This window comes from Limanda limanda, chromosome 5 (genome assembly GCF_963576545.1).
Source record: "Limanda limanda chromosome 5, fLimLim1.1, whole genome shotgun sequence".
In the NCBI taxonomy this organism is placed as follows: Eukaryota; Metazoa; Chordata; class Actinopteri; order Pleuronectiformes; family Pleuronectidae; genus Limanda; species Limanda limanda.
Genome location: NC_083640.1, coordinates 7,704,811 through 7,721,133, shown reverse-complemented (window position 1 = coordinate 7,721,133; position 16,323 = coordinate 7,704,811). Strand labels below are relative to the sequence as shown.

At 42.5% G+C, this 16,323-nt stretch overlaps 1 protein-coding gene across 1 annotated transcript in view; it reads left to right on the top strand.

Annotated features, from left to right (window-relative positions):
• Positions 1-10,327, top strand: part of si:dkeyp-14d3.1 (transmembrane protein 132C) — a 105,644-nt gene extending 95,317 nt beyond the window's left edge. Inside the window, exons 7-9 of the mRNA XM_061071046.1 lie at positions 3,395-3,668; positions 6,915-7,106; positions 8,483-10,327. Of these exons, the coding sequence (XP_060927029.1) occupies positions 3,395-3,668; positions 6,915-7,106; positions 8,483-9,652 (1,636 nt within the window). The 3' untranslated portion in view covers positions 9,653-10,327. The remainder of the gene's footprint in view (positions 1-3,394; positions 3,669-6,914; positions 7,107-8,482) is intronic.
• The last annotated feature ends 5,996 nt before the right edge of the window (positions 10,328-16,323 follow it).

Below are 16,323 nucleotides of genomic sequence, written 5' to 3'. Positions count from 1 at the left end.
CCCTGCCCTTTTTGAGTGACAGAGGTACAGCATTCGACAATTGCCATGGCTTGTCGAGGATGTTGCTTTCCCCCGCTGTGCGCTGGTTTGCCTTTATCAGCCGGGACAGCCAAGTTGTTTTGTCAGTTTGGACGCCAGCACGACTGCTGACGGGCGGCGGGAGGCTTTGTTTCTCCCCGTCTTCCACCCGTCTTTGTTTATCAGGGGGGGAACAGGCGTGACCTTGCAAAGTATAGCGCTACGGCTGCTGGTGAGAATGGGCATCAGTGCACTCACCACGAGCCCACGGGGGGGGGGGCACCAGTGAGCGACAGTAGCGGCCAAGCTTAGGCGCAGGGAGAGAAATGAGAAATAAAGAGGCCTGTTTGAGGAATAATTGCACAAGTACTTTTTAAACGGTTTCAGACTGACACTTCCTGAATGGCTCCGCTCTTCCCTCGCCTAAGTCCTGTCAAATCAGGGACAAGATGAGGCTTCGCTAACAGCAAACCTCAGTGTAGGCGGAGCACTCGGCCATGCACCACTCATTTAACACATCTTCAAGATATGTGGACATTCCTTTTTCACCCTTTGTTTAGTCATGCTTTCAAAATCCCCTCCCTGTTACCTTTTACTACTCGATTTAAGTGTGTGTTTACCACATATACTGAGTGTTCACTTTCTACTGTTAAACAAACAGCTGTACTCAAATTCCTTACAAGACACAAACACTAAATACACACCAATGTCAGACAGAGCTGCTTTATATAGAGGCAGCGTTGTCTATTTCTGTCCAAATGACCTTCATCATGTTACTGCAGCAGAAAATAAAATGCAGCATCACGCCAAGACAAATACAGCGTACGATCCAGGGGACACAACAAAAATAAGGATGACACAGACACACACACACAAATTAATATGCAGCATCTCCTCTGAAGTCAGAGCTGGGCCTGAAAGTGAATGAAGAAGGAATAAATGTGCTTCATGGTGCAGGTTGTTCTCCGTGCTGAGAGTGATTTGTTTATTAAATTAGCCTCAGATTAGATTTAGAGATGTCTGCACAAGCACTGGCATATCAGATTTATACCGGAGCTGAAACGGTTGGACCTCACTGTCAGCTTGTTTACTCCTGGATCCATTACCTCTGTCCATTACCTGCATGTATGAATGTCCTCATAAATATGCTGTTTAAACACTGATTAAGTCAGTTTGTCAGTACTTAACCTTTTAACATCAGGGACGTTAAACAACAAACTCAGTTTAAGCTCAGAAAACTCACATTATGATTCTAAAAGCAACGGAGAGAGATAGAGAACAGGGACTTTTGAAAAGAGAACAGCGATTTAAAAGAACTGTAAATGTTTGATCAAAAATTCACGATTCACAAGAGTCCCTCTCCCGGTGAAGACAATGTATGTGAACAAGATTCATGCAGCTGTGAGTTCTTTTTACCATCCAACCATTTGCTTTAGCGCTTCCTCTCTGAATGTCGAGGGTAGACTTTCCCAATGGACATTTGGTAAGAAGGGGGGGTCCATCCTGAACAGTCAGCTGACGTGCCTTTGGTGGATGAAGCCCAAATACTCAGAGTATCAAAAGAACTCAAATGACCACGTCCTTACCTGAGAATTTGATGCTGTTTCTTATTTCTGTGTAGAAAATTACATAAAAGTCATGATTGGAGGAGGCAGCACTATTGACCATACATAGAATGTATTGGATGTGAAATAAAGGGCAAACTCCGACATAACTGATCTAAAATAAAAATACACAAAAATACATTGTAGGGACAAACAGCAGCTCTTCAAACTGATCGGAACACATCCATCCAGGTCCTGTGTTGTAGGAACACCACTGTTCATTCAACTAAAGTCTAATGAGTCAATACATGGTGATGTCACACTGTTCTGTGCACCAATCGGGATTTAACACCATCTGAATGAAAATCTTACGAGTTGTTTGTTCACCGTCAATCGAATCTGATCAAGCTCCACCCACACAGTCCTAATAGAACAGATTACAACAGAACTTGTTGCCTCCTCAGTCATGAATATTCCATGCTGTATATACGTACTTTGATGTGAAGGTTTCAGGGGCACAGCAAGTAAAGGAAAGAAAGTGAAACAGTGTCAGTAAAACAACTTTAGAGTAATTATTCCTGGGAATAAGTGTCTGTTGAATGTGAAATTGACCAGCAAAGGTTTTAAACTCCACAACTCTGCTCCTCACGGTACTGGTCGCTTTTCTCTGGAGCGCGCTGCCAACATCTTACTCCCACCGCTTCACGAGGAGTCAGGTTTCTCTGGGGATTCCGTCAGAAAGTCGAGCGGATAATCGCAGGAAAACTCCTTCAAGAGATGAATTTGTTTTCTTCTTCCCGTTTATCATTACCACAACCTTTGCTTGTGTGTTTGTTTTAGAGACAGAGGAACAAATGACGATGATTAGACAAAGTGGCAGCTCTTTACGTTCATACTACAGTGTATGATTAGAGGTTTTGTTGACAAAGCACTTTTTCTGTGTGGAAGAATCCCAACTGTGTCCCAGTGAGACTGAAGAACTGCAACAGCGCTTCTTCTCCCGGATCAAGCATTCGAACACTTTCTCTACATCTCTGTCATTTTTATAGAGCTGTTTGTTGAAGCAAAATTTTAAAAAAGAACAGTTATGGACCAAATCTAATGACTTTGCAGCTGTAACCATTTAAACCTAGTTTGTCATTCTCCAAGCAGTTTTAATGGTGAGGAAGAGCTGAGTCTCTGTTGGCTGATTTGTTGCCTTCAGTAATAAAATTAGATTTGCTAGCAGCAGAGCGATCACGGAAGCTATTAAGTAAAGCAGTAGGGAGACGTGTGCACATTCACATTCCAGACCCGGTGCTTCTTGATGGAGAAGGAGAGTCGCTGAAGGAGGAAAATGGTTAGCCATATGCTGGACTGTTCATTACTGGATCCTTGTCAGGTAAACATCCCTGTATAAGTTACTCTGCTGAGTGAGAGTCCATCTGGCAGAGGTCGGTTGAAGTGGGGACGCTGCTAAAAATACAACAAACTGCACGTCAATGCAGAATTTACAGAAAACCCAAAGTACAGCTGAGGCTGAAGGGAAAGTCTCTAGTGCTGCAGGACTTGGGCGATAAGTATTTAGATGGAGCATCAGGGAACAACCAAAGTTACTACAGTTCAGCCCGAGGAAAAAATCAATGCATGTATGAAATTTCATGGTAATAGTTGTCAAGACATTTCTTCTCATGTTGGCGGCAAAGTCCTCAGGATTCATCCACTGGGGACTATTAATGTCCATACTGAATTTCATTGGCAATTTATCAAACCACTAAGTAGTTGGGTGAGATATTTCAGTCTAGACCAACCACCAGAATTTATGAGGGTCGTCTTTTTCTTTTTATTGTCAGGTCCGCACGGGACAGCGACGACGAGGACGATGAAGACAGACGAGGACGAAGCTGCACTCTGCAGTACCAGCACGCCATGGTTCGAGTCCTCACCCATTTTGTAGGGGAGTCAGCAGATCCCCGAGGTCAGCCGAGCTTCATGCTGGGAACCGATTGGCAGGTGGACATAACGGAGCTGGTGTGGGACTTCCTGAAGGTAGAGGACCCACAGATTGCACAGCTGCTGGACAGGAGGATACTCAGGGGACTCGACGTGGGGATGACCACAATCCAGGTAGACCATGTATCCACCTTAAACAGGCAGTGTTTCTTTAAAGGTTCAGTGTGTAGAATTCAGTGACATCTAGTTGAGCTAGTTGCATGTTACAGCTGAACACCCCTCAGCTCAAACCCCACCTTCCAAACATGAAAGAGAACCTGTGGTAACCTTCAGTTGTCATAAAAACTCAAAAAAAGGTCTGGGTTACTGGAAAAAAAACATGGCGGCCTCCTTAGAGAGGACCCACTCCCAAAATAAATATAAAGTACATCAATATAAAGGGCCCATTCTAGCGTTTGTACATTTTATATAAAACACTAGTGGAAACATATCTAGGATTATTTTTTAATCAATTTCTGCCGATAAATCCATTTCACCTAAAACTTTCACACTGGCCCTTTAAATGTTAACAATTGGTGTTGTACCACTGTAAGGAGATGTGTTTGATGGATGTTTTTGCCTCTGTCCATTGGTTGGGTTGTTGGATTGTCAGTTATAACTCAAAAGCTACTCAACGAATTTCTATGAAACTCGCCGAAATGATAGGACGCTGGCAAAGAAAGAAACCATTAGATTGTGGGGCAAATTTAGAAAAAGCGGCGAATACCGGATTTAAATATTTTCACATTTTCACAAATAATTGCTGGATCTTGATGGAATAAAATCAAGCATATTAAGGGAACTGATGCAGTTTTATTGAATTTAAGAAAAGTGTTGAGCCGCAGTGCAGGTATGCGCTCTACCGAGTGCAATACTAGAACTTTTTCCCATTTATTGTTGGCCATCATTTCAGTAGCAATTTTGAGTTGTGAGACTCTACTCATCAAGGTTATTGCTGGCATCAGTCAGACGAAGAAGGGAAAAAGATGAGCGGACCTAAATAGCAGACGTAAATAACAAGGCACTCTTGCTAGTGGCCTTGTTGATACAGAATTTTGGAGAATAAAGGAACGCTATTAATTATAACATTCCACTTGTGCCACAGCCTCCCAAATAAGGTCCATGTCTCAAAAAGGGTCCAGCCACTTGTCCTTCTCCCTCTACCTGGGAATCAGAACACGTTGACAACAGTGAAGCAGAGCTGGGAGCTCATAAAACTGAAAAGAATGTCTATTAATTCGCGAATACATCAATATTTTTTACTGTGAGCAGCATAATATTTTAATACACATTCAGATATGAGTCGATAGAACTGGTTCAACCCAACGTCCCATATTTGTCCGTACAAAAAGATATTTAAAACTGAATAATGGAGTTATTACATTACATTCAATGAAAAAGCACAAAAGCAGTCATAGCAAATTCAATATAGATTTTTAAATACGTAACATTATAGCTTCAGGTTGTGTTTGTGTGTATCAACATGTTACAATTTCTTTTCCATAATAATATTAATAATAATAATTATATACTGAGTAGGGCTGTGAATTATGGCCAAAAATGATATAAATCTGTAATTATCACAATAAATGTCTTATTTGTGCTATTATTATATTTTAACTACCCTTAAAAAAAAACTTGTTTCATATTAATGACAATTAAATGGAAATCATTATTGACATTGTTTTATTGCGCAGTCCTAATAGTCAGTATCACTGGAGCATTTTACATTTTTAAAGGTGCCTGTCTTTTTTCTGTACTTCCGTTTTCTAAAAGCTCGACACTTGGCTGAATTGACCAAATGAGAAGTCAGCGTAACAGCTAGGTTTGTGGTGAACATGAAAAAAAGTCTTTAAAAAACCCTGTCATATTAAGGCTGGAGGATCAGTGCCTGCTTCTTATCTCATCACGTCAACGTTATTCCTGAGGTTTGTCCCAAAATATGATGACACACAATGTAAAATGCACTGCAGAGCGCGGTGGAGGCTGCCAATGCTCTTGGCAAAGCTCTGTGTCAGTAATGACAGAACATAATGAGGTAATTATTTGAATGTTTTGAAACTAATACAGTCATTATTTTAGTTTAAAATATCACCCACGTTTAAATTATCTGAATTATGAAAACCACCGTGAGGCAGAGTTATTTTATTAATATACATAATTCCACCTCACTCTAGTACATTATTATGTCGACACAAATATACAGTGTGTTCTAATTTTATACTGCAGGGGCGTGAGCATGTTGTTGATTCCAGGGACGAAACCAGATGCCGATGTCATGGCAGCAGTTTGACTAGAATTTTCCTTTTGTCAGGAGCAGACAGGTGCTTACTGGTGTGTCACAGGCGTCGCTGCGGGCTCTCAGCAGTGAGCGGCTCCTCGCTCTCAGCGCTCTGGGTTGTCAAACTCTTCAGGCTAACTGGATGAATACCAGTGTCCTAATGACATCTGTGTGAGTGGGATCTGCTTCCTGCTGCCAGGGACTCATCTGTTTGCCTGCCTGCAGATGTGTCTTCACCTCTGCAAAAAAAAACAACTCACAGACGAAGCACCAAACTGGAAAACATTTGTGAGCGCAAAAGGTCGGACAGGCGCGCCACGTGCCGTGCAGACTGATGATTGCAGAAGATGATTGCACGCAGAGAAAGCCACACATCCCTCTGGTGGTACTCATCATAAACACAGTTAGCTAGTTAGTTCCTGCTTCAGTTTTCGGGTTAAAGTGTGCCTCTCCTCTATATATCCCACATTAATCAAAGGGAATGGATTCTTACCTACAGGAAGTATGGGGGTTCAGGGGCAGCCAAGTGCAGTTGTTGTTTGATCCACATAGCCTGAATAAATGGTTTTGCATATTGTGAGGGGGCTGGTGAGTCTTTTATGCTAGATGAATCACTTGAAGAGACACTTTCTTAAATCGCCTATAACCCGCCGGTAATCCGCTTTTTTCATGTCGCTGATGTCCTCGCTGCTCAGTGATCATTGATGTGGTATTTTTACTTCCCCACTTACAAGGAATCTCAATGTCAATCAAGCAGCGTGACCACTGCTGATTCATTTCTGCTCTGAGTTTCTGTTGATGAAGTTTCTATAGGTAGTTCTCTGTTTCTATGCTCAGTTGCGGTTGCTGTCACTGCTAATTTCTCCTGGGACCGACCTTCCCAACCCTGAGTGTTTAAAGTAGCATATGAAAAAGCTTTCATGAGCACTGCAGTAATTGATCATATACTAGACAGTCACAGGTTACAGCTGTCAACGATGTATTTGAGAGAAATATTGTGGAAATAAAATCCAAATTCCGCAGCTTTTCCTTTTAAAATTCCTTTTTAATGTTCGAATCTTCCCCTCCTTGCCTCACTGTCTTTCTTTTCCACCTGCTAGGTATTGTCTCCTCTGTCAGACTCCATCCTGGCAGAGAAGACTGTGACGGTGGTGGACGACAAAGTCACCATCACAGAGCTGGGGGTCCAGCTGGTGACGGGGCTCTCCATGAGCCTGCAGCTCAGTCCAGGAAGCAACAGAGCCATCCTGGCCACCACCAACACACAGGAGGTTCTGCAGAGCCCCAAGCAGGTCGGTACAAGAGTGCTCAAATACATTTTGAAACAAAAATGGGAAACAAAAGGGTTTTGCTTGATGGTATAAGTCTCTCTTAGCCACCAAAGCTAAATATGAAGACCTCATATCTTCTGAGCTAATGCGATTGAAAGAAACTAAGAAAACATTATCTCGTTTTTATTTGTTTTACACCTCTCTATGGTTTGATAGCCATTTGATGAAAGAAACAATTCAATTTTATACATCTGCTGAAACCAAAACTGTGCATTCTGCAGCCTTGATTACTGTGCAGAGACAAAAAGTCATTCTTCCAGATTCCATTTCACACTATCAAGGTCCATGAATGAGCAATTTCATAATCAAAGAACGCCAGGAGTGTGCATGTGCTGGTGTACACGTGTCTATTTGTTTGTTCCACACCATCCCTAACCCTCTTAACTCCGAGGCTTGAAAAGCCAGAGTGTGACAGGGAACGTTTCCCCAGGCAACTAATAGTAACAGAAGCTTAATGACGGAACATGCAAAGGAGACACAAAACAGCAAAAATATGTCTTGGTGACCAAACTTAGCCGCTCTGTCACGTTCTCCTTCGCCCCGGCTACTCTCATTGTGGCCTCTTTGATCTGCCCATCAAGCTCCCTTACCACTGTTCCTTTTTTACATTCCTCTTCTGCCACTTCCTCAAAGAAAGGAAGGATGGGGTGAGCACAGTTATCTGACCTATCTCCATATGCAGATGAAGAGAATCAGGCGGCACTGCACTGGAAGTCCTCTGGTGTCAGTAATTAGGGGGCATGGGGGATTTGTCCTTAAGCAACTTTAAGAAATGAAATATGAGAAAGCCGTAAGAGGCCGACTGTACAGCAAATCCTCATCCCCGTGAACAACATTTAATGTCGCCGTCTGATCTTCTGCACATATCTCTGAATCTGTATCCCTCTTATCGTAGACAGAGCAGCAGCTGAGATAGCACAACCACCCCTCTTAGTCAGTTTGTATTCGACTTACAAATGCGGACTTACAGCAGAAATTTCCATACATAGTGAACTGTATGTACCGATGTTGCACTGACAAAGGGAACAGTGAATGGAAATAATCAGTGCTTCATTTTTACCAATTCAAAACACTGTGGAGAGAAAATACAAACCAATGTACCTGAGGAACATCTGCTTGATGCTGTAACCACCAAACAAAGAACCAGTGCAAATTCAGAGCCAGTGCTGTAAAAGGAAATCCTTTCTATGAAATGAGGCTCGACACAGTGCTTTTACGCTGTAATTTCCATTGCTTTGTAATATGGAAGCACAACATGTTATCTTTGTGTCAGAGACTATTTTCTCTTTTTCTCTAAAATACTGTATTGTATTTTGTGTGTGTGTGTGTGTCCATAGGAGGCCCTAATCAGTGCCTGGCTCCAGTTCAGCGACGGCTCACTGGCTCCTCTCGACCTGTACAATTCAGAATTTTTTGTCCTGACAGCCACCTCTCTAGACGAGGAGGTGGTGACAGTGCAGCAGGACCCCTCGTGGAAGTGGCCAGTCATAGTGACTGAGGCAGAGGGTCAAGGCCTTCTGGTCAGAGTGGAAATGACTGTGTGTGAAGTTTGCCAGAAGTTCAAGCGCCGCAGCATCCTGGCAGCGGGCAACTGTAACATCAGGGTGAAGTTTGGTCACAGTGGCAGCTCGAGGGCAGGCAACAGCGACTATGGCCCCGATGGAGACGATATGGACAACAGAGGCAGGCTCTCCCCCTCCCAGGACAGGACCGGACTCAACACCCACTACTACGGCAGCTCCATCTCCGACTTGGAGGACGGGGTGTTGAGGAAAGCCACCACCACTAGAAGCGCGATAATTCGCCGGCCCAATGGGGATAAACTATCAGATGATGGTAGCCAGGACATACCAATTGACTTTGCAGACTTCCCTGCGCAAGTGGACCTGCCCCGTGGCCGCAATATGGACGATGACCTCATCCAGACTGCTCGCGGACTGACAGACCTCGAAATTGGCATGTATGCCCTGCTGGGTGTCTTCTGTCTTGCTATCTTGGTCTTTCTCATCAATTGCATCTCCTATACCCTGAAATACCGTCACAAAGAGCTATCCATTGAGGGACAGGAAAACATGAACCATGCCCACGACTGGGTGTGGTTGGGGAATGAGGCGGAGCTGCTAGAGAGCCAAGTCAGCCTGTCGCCACAACAGGAGGAGCAGACTTCTATGATGGACTCGAGCAGTGGCCTCGAGGAAGGCAGCCACTTGCTGAATGGAGGCTCCGCCCAGAAGAGCGTGCAGGGCCAAGTGCACCGGACAGCAGACACAGGCTGCATGGTCAAGGACAGCAAAGGAGACTCACCCACCACCAAGAGGAAGCGTGTCAAGTTCAGCACGTTCACCACCATTCCCTCGGACAGTAGCTACCCCACTGTGAACACACTGACGGGAAGCCACTGCCAGGACATTAAGTGGGTGTGCCAGGACGTGGAGCTGGGAGACTCCAAGGAGTTGCGCAATTACATGGAAAGGTTAAATGACAGTGCTTTCAAAGAGGTGGCATAATGTTCTATGTGCGATTGTGACAAACTCACCCTTATGCCTTTCAGAGGAAAGTGGTCTGGATAGAAACCAGACCCCTAAACAAGTGAAAGAGGAAGAAAACAACTTCAGAATCACCCCAAACTGCCAAAGGGTCATCACCTTCAAGAGGACTGTCTTGATTCCACAAGTGACTGAGGGTGAATCACTAAAGTAAAATTCTGTTTGTCAAAGAATGAGGACATGAGGTGATTCTGTTCTTTCCATTTGTTGATCAGATGATAACCTTTTTATCATTGTTTTATTACGACAGGGTTTAGGTAGAATTCAAGTAATGGTCCCAGGATCTGCAGCAACTATGACCTGTGATATTCAAACATGTAGATTTTAAAAAAGAGCAGTGACATAACTAGATAGATGTTCTGAATGTGTGTGTGTGCACATTAAATGGTTTTGGAAGTTTTGTAACATTTTTGAATATTAATTTCTTACGCCAGATCCTTATTCTGTGGAAGAGTTCTGGAAAGGCCAAAGCAAGCCAAGTGAAACGTGTGCATGTTGTTGAGGAAAAAGAAAAGGCACAACTTTCCAGGTCATTCTCATCCTCCTTAACACGCCAGAAGACCTGTCATGTATATACCAAACAGTCTCCAAAGCATTGTATTGTTGCTCTGTATATTGTATTTTCATAACATTTAAGGAATACACAATAATGTCAAAAGCCTGTATCATCCTTTTATTGATCGTAAAGCTATTCTTGTCTCGTGTCTCGAGGTTAGCTGAGAAGTGTGGGTCACTAAAGAAAGACCAATTAAACATTCACCTTTGTATCTTGTATCTAAGTATTTTATGAGCAATTTACCCACATGCCACAACACAATATGTTATTGCTTTTAATGCTTGCCAGTGGAGGGAGGCAGTGGTCATTAATATTCTCATCTCATCCGTTAGAACAACTAAAATGACAGCCAGCGGATGATGGGGCTTTTAAATAAATGGCTGAACAACATGGTAATGTGCCATTTCCTTCTGCCACCACCCCCCAGTTTAAAGTTTTGTGAGCTTTGAAGGAAATGCCAATTAATGTCTCGTTAACCTCTGTCCCGGAGCTTGGAGGAGAAGCTTAATGATGGACAAGCCGGGTTGTAATGTGCTCTCCATCTCCCGGGGATCGTGAAGATACAAAGAGAGATAATTACGGGCAAGGTGGAAAATGTTTTTGTTTTTGGAAATGGATCATTTATTATTGAGATAATTGCACAAACAATAATCATCTCTGAAAACTTCCTAAACAAAAGGCAGTCGGCTGAAAAATTTCAATTTGCTCAGTGAATGTTATTATCACAGTGGTGGTGGCTGATTACGTTTTTTTTCTTTTCTTTTCGTTCTATTATTTTCCATCAAGCAGATAAATATTCACAGTATGTAAACTGTTGCTGTAGTGTGGCAGCATTGGTAGTACTACCTCAAGTGTAATTGCAAATTAAGATTAAGATCAATTCAGTTATGTCAACAGTGAGCAGTGAATGGAGCTCCTCCAGAAAGTTTACTTAGCTTTTACACTTTAATTTAATTAGTTCAAGTGTGTTTCTACTTCAAGGGTTCTGCTTCAGGTTTGCTGCTTGCTGAGCCAGAACACCAAATTAATATAACAAAAAATAACAAGTAGAGTTCAGATAGAGAGATAACAAGCCAGGTATTAAAGGTAGGGTTGGTCAGTTGTATGGGAAACACTTCTGATTGTAATTGTTGAATTCCTCCTCACGTCCTGATAGCCATCAATAAGTAAAGTTGTCTGCACCCTGCCAATGCTCTCAATCCACTTGACAGGAGTCTTCACAAGCTGAAGCCGAGACAATATTTAGAAGTTAATGATCGAGTCATGTAAAAGTGGCAGAAAAAGTGCAGCCAAACTTCCGAGTTCTACTACAGACAAAGGCTTCCACTGAAAAACAAAGCACGAAAAGAAGGTTTGAAATGCTAGAACCAAAATGTGTTTGGATGATGTACTTGGCTCAGGATTATACTCTGAGTCAGAGCCAACAAATCTCTCATTATGGAAATTCTAACATGCAAAAAAACTTACATTAGGCCAAAGTAAACCTCACGTTGGTCAATTTGCGGAAAATAATGAGTTGATGTTTAAGCGTTGCCAGGTAACAAACATTAAAAGAGGCAGTTCCTGGTGGCTAGCCAGTGATAAGTTATGACATCAATTGAATTTTCAATTAAAGAATTCCCCTTGCTAACATGTTACTACTAATGACATGAGTCCTAATAATAGCCATGTTAATTGTTAAGGTTCATCATGATAATGTTAGGTGTTTTCTTAAAGGTGATTCAGACATGATAATGTCAATCGAGCTCCTCGAGTCAGCTTCCAACAGTTGTGTGCACGTTCAGGTGTTTTGGGGGTGTCATTTTGTCGTAAGGGGTTGATTTGAAGGGTTAACGTAGCGGTTGCATGTTTTCAGTGCAGCCTGCTCTTCTCAGCTTTTCCACGCTCACCAACCCAAACTTTAAGATAAAACCGGTGTAGATTGGCACTGTGGGAACTGAGGTTATTCACTGTTTTGCAAGATTTAGATGAGAAGATCGACAAAACACATCACGTCACCTCATGTGTGTATGAAGCTACAGCCAGCTGGAACTTATCTTAGAATGGAACCAACCAAATCTGCCTGTCATCACTTATTAAATTCACCTATCAATAGTTGAACTGCATAAAATCCATGAAGACCTCAGCTCAGTAAATACGGATGCACACACACAGATGAGAAAGCCTCACTCCCCTTGGTCTCTGCGTCTTCTCTGTCCTAATATGTTTCTACTTTCCTTTCCGTGGAGCGACCGGCCGTCTCCTGTGTGATTTCCCTTCTCCTGTATCAGAGGCTGCAGGCAGTTGAAGTGGGTCTGTGCAGTGTGTGCTGGGACTGAGGCTGCTGTGTTCAGCCTTTGGACTGTGAAGGACGAGGCGAGCCGGTGCAGCCTGGTCTGGGAGGGATTTAACTGTCAGCCACAAGGGGCATGATTGATGGAGGGTCCTGTGTAATTAAAACACCACTGTGACTCTCTGTCTGTGACCATCGTCGGTGGCTTCAGCCTCCTCAGGTAGGAACAGCGAAGCATCCCATTAAAGATCTACCGTCTTCCCCCCCTCGGGCCCTAGTTTTAGACGTGTTCATGCCTGCTGGGATGTGGCACAGCAGATATAATGATTGTGTTTCCTTCAATTTGTGGAACGAGGTAACCCCAGTTTGTCGGCTACAAGTCTTACCTTCCCTGAAAGGAAAAGAAAAAACCCTCCCCAGGCCGCCATCTTAAATGGATTTTTAATTAAACTGATGATGTGAGACCAACAAACTCTCACCAATGGTTGGCTGGGCTCCCTGTGGTCCTAGTGTGCCAGATCTGTATTTGCAATTTCCAAATGATTATTTGCTGCTTGATTTATGTTGCTTCCTTTGAATTCACTCAAAATCAGTTCACAGTAGCTTTACAGCAACTAATCATGCACAAACACGCTGCTGCAGAGGAACGAAAGGGCAGTGGACAAGGTCAGCTCTACTTTCTGGTTTTGGCCATTTCTACAGACGGAGCCGTGGAGCACCAATTTCAATACTGCTCAGAAACCTTGTGCAAAATCTACAGTACGTCTTGTAAACACAATCTCCCACCTGCACAGAACACACACGCACAAGCAAACACACACACACGCACAAGCAAACACACACACACAGTTATTTGTCTTCCTATCCTTGGGGCTCTAACTACATCAATTTCTTACCTTACAAGATAAAACTACCTTTAGTCTATATACTTATTGAGTATAAATCCCATGAAAACATTAAAATATAAAATGTACATGTCAATTTCTTAGCTAAGATTTAACTACCTTGTCAGTGGAAGCACTAAGGTGCTAATAGAAGTTAATAGTGCATTTGGTGTAGACTATTTTTAGCTTTGGATTAATATATACTTGATGTTCCAGAGCATATTCACAGCAGCCAGTTTATTTGCTGCAGACACAAAATAAACTGCAATGCTAGTGGTCATTGTGAAGGAGGAAAATAAACTGTGTGTGTGTGATGTGTTATTAATAGTTTTTGGCAACATAGGGGAATAAGCTATACATGGATTTCGCTGCTGAGGATCGCTATGAGATGATCAGTGGAATCAGCAAGGCTCTGGTTATGGAGACGTGAGTTGACTGGGGAGGAGGAATGATGCAATTTTAAAAGTTGACAACAAATACGTGATTGGCTGATTGAGATTGTGACGATTTGAACTAAAAACACAAGAGTCAACTGAATAGAAAAGGTGAAGAGAGATTTTTAAATAAATAAGCTAATTTAACCCATCCCTATTATAAAGCCTTAGACTGTTAGCTTTGAGTAGACCCTGGTATGTCCCTATAATACCAGTGGGTACTTGGGTTTGATGCCTACAAGCTGATATAAACACAAACTCACACACACACACACCAGCATAAACAGATGCACTGCAAAAAACATCAGACTGAAAAGTATTAAACAAATACAATAGCAAAGTCCCTCTGCAAACACGCGGTGAGTGCCCAACCATGTCATTTAGATAAATCGGCTCAGGAGGACAAGCAGACACAGGGGAGCAGCGTATCAGCCACTGCTCTCAGGCAGGTCAGGGCATTTTTCTATCTGCTGGAAAACAATAGAAGGTCAGAGGGCTACCACGATACACCTGGCACGAATGGTCCTGCTCACTGTGGCCGAGGAAGATTTATCTTGATACCTGTACAGTTATATGGGAGTCAAGCCCCATTCTGGACAAATAAGATGCTCTAAACCACGGGGCCTGCACATAATAACCAAGGTTGATGCCATAAATCCGGAAAGATGTACACTGTTAAAGCATTTTACGGTTGCTTATTTCACAGATCATCTGTCTGAGTGAACAGCCTTAACCTGCCGCTGTGTCCACAGCCCCCCCGCAGAACACAGTATTTCAAATGACGAGACAGCACATTTTCTGGAACAAGAGATTGTGAGAAGCCCGACATGTGTTTTTCTTTCCATAGCTCATATCCTCAGAGTGACTTCATTGGTGTAGAATGTTATTAACAGATCAACCCTGAGTTAAACAACTTGTCTCTTGTCCAAACTCTGTCCTGTGTGTTGTAGAACAAGCTCCAGGAGGGCGTGCAACAAAGACAGCTCAGATAGATTAATTAGGTCTATGTAAATGCCGGTGATTATTATGTAGAGATGGGCGATTTGTCTGCATGGCCATTCTCTTAAACATTGTATCTGCATTAGCTTATCTTAATTAACATGTAATGATACCTCCTAATCCTCCAATTACTGGAGCAACATCTTAGGGAGCGTCTCCTGGTTTCTCATTACACAGGTAAGACTGTAATACAATTACAAGCAGCTTAACATTCTGTGGATTATGTTTGACTACAACATGCCCATGAAAAGTAATTGAGATTGGACGGGGAGGAGACAAAATTGTTTGACGTGGAGGATGGATAATGGTCTTACTCAAGGACATACAAACAACTTCGTTTTTTGTTAATTCTAAGCTAATAAATATTTAAAGAATGTAATTGTAATTAATGTCAGTAAATGTCAATGTCACTGATTAAAAATGCAACTTAATTTTGTATTATTTATTGTTTGTTGGCTGTCAGGCCTGCTCCTATGCTAAAATGCAATTAAAGTAAATTATTTAGCCTTGCAGTTACAGCCTCTGACCAGCAGATTTCCTACAACCCCCTCAGCACCTTCCACTGCCTGTGTGGTGATACTGAGGCACAGCGTGCTCTGAGCCAAATGCATTTCAATCCCTTTTAGACCCGATGATGGCAGTAGAGAAGTCAAAAGATCACCAAAATCATTAGGAAACCATGATGACGACAACGACTGACTGGACCACAGCGCCACTCCATCCAAATAGGGGCGGATGCTGTGATGGGGCCAGAGGACACTGAGATCTGATTGGACCCTGAAGTACCCCTTTCCTGCCAGGAGTCTTATTTGTTCCATATAAAAAATGTTAGTAACGGTCTTGTTAGTTACTTACTAACAAGACAAACAATAAACATGAACATTTGTTAAGTTCTATTTCTTTCAATGATGCGTGGCTTTGCTCAAAGCTGTAGAGCCAACAGAAATGACTGAATCAGGAATTGTGCATAGATAGATAGACATATGTTGGACATTTAACTGCGCCTCCGTGTAAATTGTGGCCCGTGTGTGGCCCCCTGATTTAGACAAATTTGAGATTTGCCAATGCATCCAATTGATGCGTTAACGGATAGTCAAACTTCACCTCTAATGATGCTGGAGGAAAGTTAGTTGGATGATTCATAGAAATCATGAATCATTATAGTAAAATAATTTGTGGAAATCTATCCAGCAGATTTTTCAGTCTAAACTAATGAGATGGACCAACAGACCAACTCCTTTGTTTCAAAGTATATTCTGTCAAATTGAAAACTCTTTAGACTTCAGAGGTCATGCATTACCTCGGCTATAAGGCCGTGCTTGAAAGAGGAGAAAATATAAAACACTAACAGGTATAAATTTATGCGGGAAGTGTTCTCTCCAAGGAATCGCTGTTTTCTTAGATCCTGGCCAATATATCAACTTAGAAATATTGGAAGGCCAGTACAAAACTATATATCTCAGTGTTATTGCCCTGCAATTCTGCCT